This window comes from Varroa jacobsoni, unplaced genomic scaffold (genome assembly GCF_002532875.2).
Source record: "Varroa jacobsoni isolate VJ856 unplaced genomic scaffold, vjacob_1.0 contig01657, whole genome shotgun sequence".
In the NCBI taxonomy this organism is placed as follows: domain Eukaryota; kingdom Metazoa; phylum Arthropoda; class Arachnida; order Mesostigmata; family Varroidae; genus Varroa; species Varroa jacobsoni.
In genome coordinates, this window is record NW_019214671.1 from 64,204 (window position 1) to 76,403 (window position 12,200).

General features: G+C 42.6%; 1 protein-coding gene across 1 annotated transcript in view; it reads left to right on the forward strand.

Moving 5' to 3' along the window:
- Dg (Dystroglycan) overlaps window positions 1-11,418 on the forward strand; it is a 48,253-nt gene extending 36,835 nt beyond the window's left edge. Inside the window, exons 3-6 of the mRNA XM_022853399.2 lie at window positions 6,125-6,437; window positions 7,101-7,815; window positions 8,800-10,818; window positions 11,051-11,418. Coding sequence (XP_022709134.1) covers window positions 6,183-6,437; window positions 7,101-7,815; window positions 8,800-10,818; window positions 11,051-11,334 — 3,273 coding nt within the window. The 5' untranslated portion in view covers window positions 6,125-6,182 and the 3' untranslated portion in view covers window positions 11,335-11,418. The remainder of the gene's footprint in view (window positions 1-6,124; window positions 6,438-7,100; window positions 7,816-8,799; window positions 10,819-11,050) is intronic.
- The last annotated feature ends 782 nt before the right edge of the window (window positions 11,419-12,200 follow it).

Sequence of the window (12,200 nt, forward strand, 5' to 3'; positions counted from 1 at the left end):
AGGTGCAGATTGGGGGGTTCGTCTAGTTGAGCGAAGTTGCTTTGATGATATCAAAATGGAAGTGGGGAACAGTAAAGCAGAAATAGGGTTTATCGCCGGCTATGATAGATGGCATAGGCCGAAATTAACCTATCGCTAGAGTGGGAGTTCTTAGTACTAAGTCCACAGAATTAACTATCTACAGGTACACCAGAAGTACATTACTCGTAGTTTTCTTTCCTTTTCTGCGTAGAGACTGTACGTACTGTACATAATTTGAACTTTTGGGGATCCGGTGCTATTCTCAAAATGTTTCCCTTGGGGGTTGCCGGTGGCTGAACTTCCACTCCAATATGAACCTTCCAACCGACACAGAACGTCAACCAGGATAATTAAAACGGGCCGTTAACAACTAAAATGAGTATTTTCATAACAGCCCCTCCAGGTACTTTGGAGTTTATCACGCGTACTATTTACTCAATGACGTGGGTTTAATATTCATTCGAAATGTATAATAGCTACGTTTCTCTTTCGGCCGAGTTTCACATTCATGTGTAAAAAAAAAGTTGCGGAACGACTATAGAAAACTGCCGCCAATTTCCCGGTACTCAGTTGAATGTTACATTTTTCCAAAATGAGGCAAATGTCGACATTTCTGTTTAAGAACTTAACTACTTCGTCCTGCCCTAAACTCTTTTGTGCCCCGTCGCCCCATTTATTTGCAGTCGCTACAAATGGCCTAGGGTTGGGCCACGCGCATATATAGACGCAGACCGCGGTTATTTTTTATCAAAAGGCGCCTTTGACAATGTGGCCCACGCGATCCTACGGAGTTGTTTGCCTTATAAAAAGAAATATATCCCATTTGAAGTCAAATATTTTAAATGCGCCGGCGATCTGGACGTATATTGTCCCCTATACCTTAAAGGGCATACGCTGCCCTTCAAAGTACAGTCGGCGACGTAGCACTTCTGTGCGCGAAAAATAATATGCAGTGTTTAATATATCCGAATAACAAGTCTGAAGTGTTTCATATTTAAAAAAGGAGCACCTAATTCTGGTTAGAGAATCAGATGTGCCATATCGACTACTTGAAATCTTGGTATAAGGACGCCTGCAACACTTGTTTCAACTATTTAAATCATGCGAAGCACTTACAAATACAATTCTATGTACCAATAAATACAACGATGTATTTATTATATAAAGCCATTGTCTTATTTAAGTTTTTACACTGTCTATACTTGAATATGTGCAAGACGATTCCTAACACGGTTATGTTGTAGGCATGGACCGGAGCATTATTACAATATCGTTGTTCTCTAAAATATAACATAATTAAGAAGAAAGAAAAAAAAAGCTGGCCTTACCAATAATTTGTTCAAATTCAGAGCCAAAAATCTCCACAGCACGTGCGCTATGATTCGTAAGGCCATTGGGATGCCTATATTAAACGGTTAAACTTATGGTTGCTGCATGATACATGAAATGTAACAATGGACAGAAAGTACATATACATATTATAACGTGCATAAGCCCATTTTTATGTCGTTTAAGACCGTGTTATACCGTTATAATGTAATTTTTCTACCCAATGGCTTCGGACCATCTAGCAGCATGAAGCACTACTGCAACGACAAACAGCCCGCCGATGTTCGTCCTAATCTAGGTATCGTGCCCTGTATAAGGTCTGGAAGACTGAAGTCATGCTATGTACGATAGGGTTGACCCACGTCAATCCCAGGGTGTGCCTCGTTCGCGTCAACGCCACTTTATACATAATTTATTTTGTCTTATTGATGCAGCCGTTGTTTAAACAATATTTTCAAGTTTATAAAAGCATAACAAACAGTCCCGTCGAAAAATCTCAGATATAAACGTACGATTCTCCTGAGTAAGAAATTTGTTATGAGACGTTTACCTAGGGGATGTCTTTTCCCTTGCGGAAAACAAACGTTCTCGTTGACAAACAATATTGTACTATAGAAACAAATGCCAGTGTGACAGTATTCAGTCCGTAAGCCAGTATTCAATCATTTAAAACTATTGCTGAAATTTAAAGATCTGATGAAAAGTAAGGACGGATGGTCTAACACAATATCAGGCAAAATGGATGAAGCATTCGAATCCAATCACTTTGAAATTCTCAACGAAACAAGAAAAACTGGTAGTATTAGAAGTATATTATCTTATAATAACAACACCGCATATATATTAAAAGATGGACAATATCACAAAACTGTTGCTACCCTGTGTAGTTTGTCGCTTATCCGTACCAACATTTTCAGGAGTATCAATACATTGTAGCACTAAGCCAGCAGCGTCCTTTTCGGTGTAAACTTTTGCAAAGAAGTTGATGTCCATATTTGTGCTGAAACAATAATCTTTTTATCGCTGGTAATTGCTAATAAAACGAGGGCATGGTATAGCGGTCGACCAGCATGTCGGCAGGCGTCAGATAAAAATACGATGTCAAGAGTATGTCAGATGCCCCCAATTTTTCAATTTCTATTAGCGAATCCGCAGGCCCCGTCGGAGTCTGAGTGGGGAAAACGGGAAGGAGAACAGCACGGAAAGGGGCAATAGATGACAAAGCCGAATAGAGACTCTATTGCCACAGACGGTATGCATATCTGGAACAGAAAGGCTTACCGAGACGACGCACTGTTTCTCTGGACCGCTTTGTGAATGCTTGTACATGTTTGCTGAAAAGCGCGTTTTACTAGAGTGTGATGGACGCTGGGTCCATCGGGCGCTATTCGGTGTCTACTATGAAATTTGCTAAATATTGTATGACGTGGCCTGAATCGGAAGGACGAACGACCAGTTCTTTGTTGAGAAACACTTTAAACCCATGGGACGCCACACCGATAAGGTTTGCACCTATTTACATTGAAAGATATTTATTTACAAATAGAAAATGTTTATAGTTTGTTAAATAAGATTTTTATAATGCACGTGGAAAAAGTTTACTTGCTCGGCTAATTTAGATAATTTTAGCCTTAGAGACCACCTGCATATTATAGACTGGGGAATCAGCGAGACCATACAAAAACACACGTGCCACTCTTCCCTTCACAAACAATAAGGATGTTTTTCATAGATCTGCTTGTTTAGTCATATATAAATGATGCGGGCTGCGAACTTGGGTCTATTAATTACTTAAATGCTTCAAAGTGACTGCCGTAGACGGCTTCTGCTATTCCATCTTCAAGATACGTTCTCTCAAGTTTACATAAGCTCAACCAGCTCCCGATCGTATTGGCTAAAGGCGCAAAACAGCTGACTAATGGGATTGGATGTTGGCCATTGTTTCGCGTATTGGAATTACACATCTTCGTGAAGTGTCTAAACCTCTGATATAATAATTAAGGCAGTCAGTTATTTGAAATCATTCAAATTATGAAGAAATATTTACACCTAAACAATCTTTCCTATTAGTTAGGTTCCTGTGAAACTAACTGGAAAGGGCCAAACTATGGAAGCAGCGGCAACAGTTATACGGCAAAGTAATATAGCAGTACATGCCTCTCTGGAGGTGAGTTGAAACTGAGTATAGGCTATTTCTCATAACGTTCTCTTTATATCTGCTGCGAAACGTAAAGGACGGCTTCCTACTGCTTTGACTTTTTTTTGTTGGTTAGAAACGTAATTTTTTCTTCGGCCCGTCTTACACTAAGAAAAATTTTTAATCGACAGTATTACAACAACGAGTATAGCAACGAGACTGCTTTAGCCTTATCTAAGCCTCTTTATATGTATCATATATATATGAAATGCTTGATAGGTAACGAAATAAAGAATATGTAAGAATGTTATCACGGTATAAAGCAGATATCAGGACGCGGCCATCATAAGCAGAGTCGTTATTAAAAATAAATCGGAGATGATTCATTTTATCTAAACGTCGTCTATATCTTGAATTTTGTTTTCCTTCGCATTATTTACGCGGTCTTTTCTTTTTTTTTTTTCTTATTATTCACTTTCTTGTGCTGTATATGTTTTTGCCCATGCTGTCGTAATCTTTTCCTATCTATTTGCGTACGAGACGCATTGTGGACGTGGCCTCGAGCAATAGCAGCAGTCCCCTTTCTTCTGTTCGCATCACGATGACAGCAGGACAGTACACCCAATGGCATCGGTCGGGCTCCTTTTGGGTATCCTTTAAGCCATCTGCGGTGATCTGCTGTAAAGTTCCCATCGCTGTCTTCATCGTTTTCACTAGGCCCATCTAGCAAGCCTACTGGCGTCCTTCGTCGTCCTTCGTTTTTGCGCTCGCTCTCTTTTCTTGAATATTTGCCACCACTGTCGTCACAGCCAGTCGGGTAAACATAATTTTCGTCTTTTCGTCCCTTTAACTCCATGCACGTATACAAGGAAACGATTTCATTTATAACAACGAAAGACAAAAGATCAAAACAGTGTCACGCTGGAATCCCCGGAGGGACACAGAGGAGATAGGAAATTCAGTCAGGGGAAATCGCGCAAAGGGCAAAACGCAAGCGAAAATTTACTGCTTTGCTTTTTTGTTTGATCTTCTCTCGTCGTAAAGATCTGACCGTTAACTGGCAGCAGCCTGCTGGCCGTTTAACGCCTGATCGGGGTAGCATTAGTTCTCATTTAGCCTGTGCCTACAATACGGTATCTTGATGACTGACGATGGAAGGGGCCACTTACAAGCTGGCAGGATTTTTCTAAACCTAAACGAACGGCCCTTACAGCCAACTGGAATGACAGCCATGCAGACGAATATACGAAAAAGACATTTGAAAAAGATATACCTTTTGTAATTATATATAAGGCCGTTGACGTATAATTATGTTAAACAAGTGTTCTAAAGACATCCCATTTGTTAAATGTAACCTCCATAAGGTATATATAGTAATCAAGTCGCTCGATATGTTATATTGAATAGCCATTAATAGACTTTGTAAGCTTCTATCAGTAGCATTTGCAGCGGTATAAAAAACTTTAGATATTGGTTTTGCTCTCCTCCTCTACGGTTGACAGGCCTTCTAAGTGGATTCACGGAAATTACGTAAAACGAAGAATAGCTTCGCAAGACGATGTGTCGTTCCAAAGTAAATACCGCAAATACTTAAATAACAATATTGACTCATTTCTAAACTGTTACCACTTAAACAAGGTTGCGGTTGGGCAATCTTTTCAATAAGACAGATGCCAGGTAAACTAGCTACGGTATATTCCCTTATACATATATATACACAAATTATATATACTTAATATGATTGATCCTCCGTGATCTAAGTGATAAGCATGTACTGTTTACCATTTTTGAAATTTCAGCGTTAACGGCTGTCGCTTTTCGAAACAATACAGCTTCACAGCAAAATTCAAGTTATTCCACAGAGAGAGTTTCCCTCAAACGTCAACACTACCATATGCTTCTCTATTGTCCTGTCTAGGCGCACCTATGACTAGCGTTAAACGTATCTATCCAGATTTGTACGCATCATGTGTTGTATATTCCAGGCCCCCCGTTAAGCTGACTCTGTTTATTAAACGATGCCGTTTTTAAGCACTGTACATGTCGTAGCTCTATTAGCTTGTGTTGAATCTACATTTTATCATGAAACCCATGAAAGGTTAACATAAACTTTTTTGTAAAACAAAATACGCTTGAGAATACCTATTGTTTGTTTGCGGAGCCAGTAAACGGTCAGTTGCAAACGTCAGTATGTAATTATATCGTCGACGTGCATGATGTTAATGGAACAATATCGCTGTACGCGACTCGTATGGAAATGAACGTGATCGTGTATCCCTGAGAGGTCCTCTAGCATCAGTCGTGTGTATTTTATATCCTTTGCAATCGACCGATGCTTAGCCACTTAGCAACTTCTGCTGCTTAAGCTTGATTCTATAGAAACTACTTGTCTTTTAGTACAGTGCAAAACTGCTAGATATTTGAAAAACGAGCAAAAATATATCAGGTTTATATCGTGGTATACCGTTGAATGAAACAATAGTCAACATAAACAATTGTGCTTATTTATCATGTCTAGTCACGCCTGTATGGTGATGATCGTAGATACGTTCCTGATCATTCAGCAATTAATGCTAATAAGAAACTTTGCTATATTATCTGTAACCCTTCTTTTGTTCATTTTTAATTTGCTTGCAGTTAGCTGAGAGTGCTGGATAAGAGCGCCTGTTCCCGAGTTCATACAGGCGCCCTGTCAATGGCTCAGTGTAATACATCGCAGTCTTCGTGGAGGCGGCGGAGCCGGCCCCCACTATCTCTAGCAACAACCGTAACCCTCATTTTGGGTCTCTTCACCGCCTGTTCGTCTTCTTCTTCTTCAGCAGAGCCTCACAAAGGCCACGTGCGCCTTAGTCGCAAGTCAGGAATTCCCGATACCACGGCATTTGCTGGCTACATATTTAACTACACTCTGCCAGACGATATATTCAATGGAGAAGTGCATCACTATGACGTAAGTGTAGCTAGTTATTGAATTATTTAAAAATGTATTGCTTTTGTATTTTTCAATTTGATCAAAAAAACCTAATAGACATAAAATTATTGCAAACTGAAGAAACGGTGAACATCAGTGATTCAAGTAGCATTCATTATTCTCAGACGCTTTCTTGTTTTCGTTTTTCCCATACGTCTCACTATTCCTTTTCTTCTTTTTTATCAAACCGGTTGCATGCTTTTTCTTAGATTCTTTTGGCGTCCAGTCTGTTATCGTACATAATCATCTTTGGAATTTTTTTTTTTTGTTTAAATATCGAAATTATCGCATTTTGGCAAAGAGTGCGTCGATTGAAAGGCACACATTTCGATGTAGATCATAATATGGACAAGAGAACGCAACAGTTTGAAGAAAAAAAAGAAAGAAAAAATAATAACAGATTATTTATGGCCATCAGTAAACGAATCATCGCAAAGGACGATAATTAACAAAAACGGATATTCCTCATTAAGATGTTTCACTGTATAGAAAGCTCTAGGCTTTTATTGCCACCATAATATATATATATCTTTTATATAAACGTCTTTAACAATATATGTATGGTGCATGCGGGATATATGTGGCTTTTGAATTTTGCCGCCGCTGTTGCCGTGACTTGTATGGACGCGTTATGCGTTGCAGGTAACAGAGGCCGGAGACATTCGTCTGCCCGGGTGGCTGCAGTTCGACCCTAAGAACCGCAGACTGGTCGGACTACCCGACACGGCGGATGAGGGCAAGGTGTACATTTGCGTCAAGGCGTATGGCTTTGGCACGCGGCACCAGGGCAACTCACTCGATGAGCAGTCTGTCAGCGATGAAAAGTCGACGCAATTCAAGGACATTTTCTCGATTGAGGTCTTGTCCGGCAAGCCTAAGGATCCGCACTGCCGTTTTGAGCCGCGCATGACGCTTATGGTTGATGCCGATTTGCACTTTCTTCCACTTGAGAGTAAAATTGAGATGACGTGCGCGTTGGCCAATTGCCTGGGCGTCCCACTTGATGGGCTTCGGCTATTGGCAATGCCACAGAGCAACTCACCGCTATACCCGCAACTACACGACGACTCGCACCTTCGCTCAGGTGCAGGTGATGGCCATAAGCGCACAAAGGCCGGTATCCAGTTCGAGTGGGCCATGGCCTCGGACTGCGAAGGTCGTCTGGCGGCTGAAGCTGATGATCAAATTCAGCTGGTAGAAACGGCCGCCAAAGATGGAACATTGCGTCATCTCCTGCGCCATCGCGTGCTTGGCTGGCACGTCCGCGGCACCTCGCTAGGTGGCACTCAAGTGTCTGGCTTCTCGATCATGAGGCAGAGGAGAGACATGGACGTGAGTCACACGCCCATGCCTGGCAGTAAGTATTTTATGTTCTGTAGTTTTACATTGTACATACAGAAGAGGGCCGTTAAAGTAATCGGTTTCCTACGATCGTATATGTATTGAGGTTAGTTTTAAGGGTGTGCCAGGACTCAGAAACTCCAGTAGTATATGTCTTAGCGAGCATTGCACTTCTTTAGACATAGTCAAAAGCAACTCCCGAGATGACCAAGTGTGAAAGGCATTGTCGCTGGTGTCAAGCTTCTTCATGTAAATTAGAAAAATTAGCCATAATGAAAAAGTAAAATGACCCACAAGAGAAACATTTTTACTCTATTATCACAAAAATAAAACTGGTAATCATGATTAATTGATGGAGCTGTAATTACAAAGTAAAGAACAATATCGGCCTGCTGTAGCAGTTATTGGTTCTCGAAAATCACGAGAGTAGTTTTTTTATTGTCCACTCGGTGAACCTACATCGCATCATCCTCTTTGAACACTTTGTAACCCAATTTTTTGCGGCGCCCAAAAAACACACTTGTTAATTTTTTACATAAAAGCGAATACTTGAGGTTTATAAGCTAATATCTTAATCGATTAAAATTGAAGGTTTGCAGTATGGTTATCGTTGTAAACCTCTTTTACGGGTACGTCTGTTTCAATGCCAAATTATGTTCTATAACGAGAATAAGATTAACAAAAGTATTTTATGTGGGTCGGTGTATGAGCGCCTGAACAACGGGAAAATAAATTTAGTGATTCTTGGTGTGTAGGCTTAGCTTGATGAAGAAACTCTGAACTTGCGAACCCGCTGCTTGGAACAACTTAGTTTAGTACAAAAAATACGCGTATGGTGCAGTTTATTAGATAGCATGGCTATTATTATGTCTATTAGCTGTTGTATTTTGTTATTATTACCATAACATAGGTTGAGTGGCTACAGTCACCCGGACTCAATAATACCTCATATACAAATAGAACGAAGTTAATATCTCTGTTTAATTTGTGTACGTTGCAGTCGTGATGCCGACGGCCACGGTGACTAACGATTTCGATTGGGATACCTCTGCTTCACCGGACATCCGCATTGTGCCTAGCATGTCGTCGCCGGAGGTGGATCCCAGCTCGCGGGCGCCACACATGCGCCCCCAGCCCATCCCTACAAGACGACACCCCGAATATGACCCCATTCACATTACACCTTCGGTTACCCTACACTCAATGTTACCCAGCTATGTTCACTCCACGCCTGCATTGCCACTTCCTCGTCCTTCGTTCACTTATGTAACTAACGTTGACTCGGTGCCTACAATTACGCCGGTCATCGAACCCTCATCAACCTTCCCCTACTCGGCGCCCAGCCCGACCGAAACGTTTGACAGGCCTCCGGTGCCACCTTCGTCAGGCTCTATACCGGAACCGCCGCCGCCCACCGTCAACAACAAGCCCGTGGTGAATAAGCGAATCAAGAAGCTCGTCATGACAGCTGGAGCAATCTTTACGTACAAGATTCCGGCTGAAACGTTTATCGACGAGGAAGATGGCGATACCAGAGGTTTAGCCTTAGAGCTGAACAACATGAATGGCCAGCCTGTCGGCAGCAACTCGTTCATTCAGCTGGACAAAATAAACCAAACACTATATGCGCTTCCGCTGAGTGACCATACCGGAAAGTACAACTACCTTCTAAAGGCATACGACAGCGCTGGCGAAAGCGTCACCGAGACATTTGAAGTGAACGTTTGGCAGCACCCAGGGGAAAGGAATTTCCATCACAAGTTCAAAATGTCAGTTCAACCCCGAGGTGACTGGGACTGGAGCATTGGATGGCCGATGGACGTCGTGCGAGTCCTATCCGAATATTTTGGCGATGGTCAGGAACACAAGATCACAATCACCGGCATTGTGAAGGAAACGCATACGATCTCATGGACAAATAGCACCCTGCCGGCGTCACCTTGCCCGCGCGAGACACTTAAACAGATTGAGAAAAAGCTCAATAAGGAATCAGGTGAGCCGCGAGGTGTGCTAATAAAACTAATGCAAGTTAAGGAGATCACCATCGTCCATATATCGCTTGAGATGCTTCGCCTCTGCAAGACGCCAGCGAGCACAGGGACGCCGGCGGAGGGAAACGCGCCACCTGTACGACGTAACAGTATAGGTGAGCTCCAAGCAACAGCTGGACGAATTTTTCAGTACAAGATACCGGAAGATATCTTCTACGATTTCGACGACGGGAACACACGATACCTTTCACTGCATCTGCGTAACATCAACGGTGAGAGTGTCACGCCACAGTCGTGGCTGCAGTTTAATGCTAAAACACAGGAGCTGTCCGGCCTGCCTGAGGCGAACGATCTTGGCCGCTCCGAATACATCATGAGCGCTGCGGACAAACTCGGACAGGAGGCAAACGACGTGTTTTCTCTCGACGTTAAAAAGCCAGAATTTGAAAAACACCCCGTGGAATTCTCGATTCAGCTCGAGGAAAAGTATGAAGAGTTCAGGAAGAATGCCTCAAAGAAAGTCCTCGTGGCCTGGAAGCTGGCCAGGCTATACTTCGATCCTGACCCAAGCAAGATTACTGTCACTAGCATCACGAACGGTTCAGTGGTCTACTCATGGACCAACAACACTTTGGCCACTGAGCGCTGCCCAACGGACAGCATCCAGGCCTTGAGCGCTAAGCTAATCGAGCAGCTTCCTCAGCAACAGGCAAACGCAAGTCACATCGCCCGGATGCTCGTGGATACGATGTGGCCTGATTTCCGGGTGTTGAAGGCAGATGTTCGCCCGCTCGGCGCGTGCCTGGGCGCAGGCGGCGTGCCGCCCTCCACCGGGATCTCGCCGCCTTTGGTACCACCCATCCACCCAGGTCAACAACCCGAGGACGACGATGTCTACGTGACAACTGTCATTCCCGCACTTGTCATCATTGTGATGCTCATCATGGCTACTGCCGTAGCTTGCTGCTTGTACAGCAAACGCCGCAGGGGCAGGCTCAGCATGCATGATCACTCATTTTACCATAAAGGTGTGTAAACAAAAACATCCACTGATACATAAAACGAACGAATACATCTTAATAAGTAGACTATGATAGCTACTTAGTAGTAGGTTATCTGCATCTATGGTTGTAGGTACGTTTGGTAAATTATTAATTCCTAGCATAATTCAATATTAGATGATCCTAGGATTGCCTAGAACGGCTAAATTGTATATTGAAAACGAATGAGTAACTTTGGCCTTATCGTTCTTGCATGTAGGAATTCCGATTATCTTATCCGAGGAGCTCGAAGACAGGCCGCACATGGGCAATTCGGGTGGCAAGCAGCCAGCCATCATGCACGAGGAACGGCCGCCCCTCTCCCGAGATGCCATGGCGCCCCTTCTCGGTAATCAGGGACCAGTACACCATCGCGCCAATGAACCTTACCAACAGCCAGCGCCGCCCTATCCGGGCGGTTTGGTCGGCGCTAGGTCCAGCCAACCTCGGGTAACGCCCAACTATCGTAATCCACCCCCTTACGTGCCACATGTACCTCCGTAATGAGTTGGGTCTTGAATTGATTTTACCCTGCTTTTGTATTTTATATAATGTAATGAAATAATAAATGGCGAAATACATATTATACAGGTGCCGCCACAGATCTTCCCTAAGATAGGCATACACGATTGCTTTAAGGTTCACCATACAATACAGGAGAGCGCAATATAATGGTTTACACTATACAGACGTTAGTTAGTGATTTAACAGTGTAGCAACACACGTCTACTTCTCTGCCAAAGAGTACCTATCATGAATATGTATAAGCAGTGAGAATACACCTAACGGAAAACATACGGTTGTTAATCGTTTTGTTTCGTTAACGGCAGCCGAAGTAGCTACGGCTTCAATAATGATCAGCAGCATCATCATACCAAGCAATATTTATTGTTAGCTCACTAGTGATTTTTCAGATTCAATTAGATTTGTAACCCAATTTTTCCAGTGTTAATAGATATGCTTTTCGTATCCACAGACGTTCAGCGCGTCAAGAACTAATAATTCCATCAGTATCAGGTCATTTATAAAAGTAGCTGCAGTAAGAGTAACCTGAAAAGCAGACATCTTTAGTCTAGCCACTGTTCTCGCATCACTTCACCCCAAAATTTATCCTAAAATTTATTGCATCGCCAACTTCTGGAGTCTAATTGTAATAGCTTTAGCTTTGCCAGCCAGTCAAAGTGTAAGAACTACGGAGAGTACAGGAAGACAAGACGAAATCGCCTTGCATCACCGAGTGATAAAAACACTGAAGATGATCTGTGAAGTGGATTGAAGATATATACATAACGATTATAATGCGGTTCCGGGATACAAATTCGCACAAGCATTCGCAGAGCCACAAAGGGCATGTACACACACACACACAT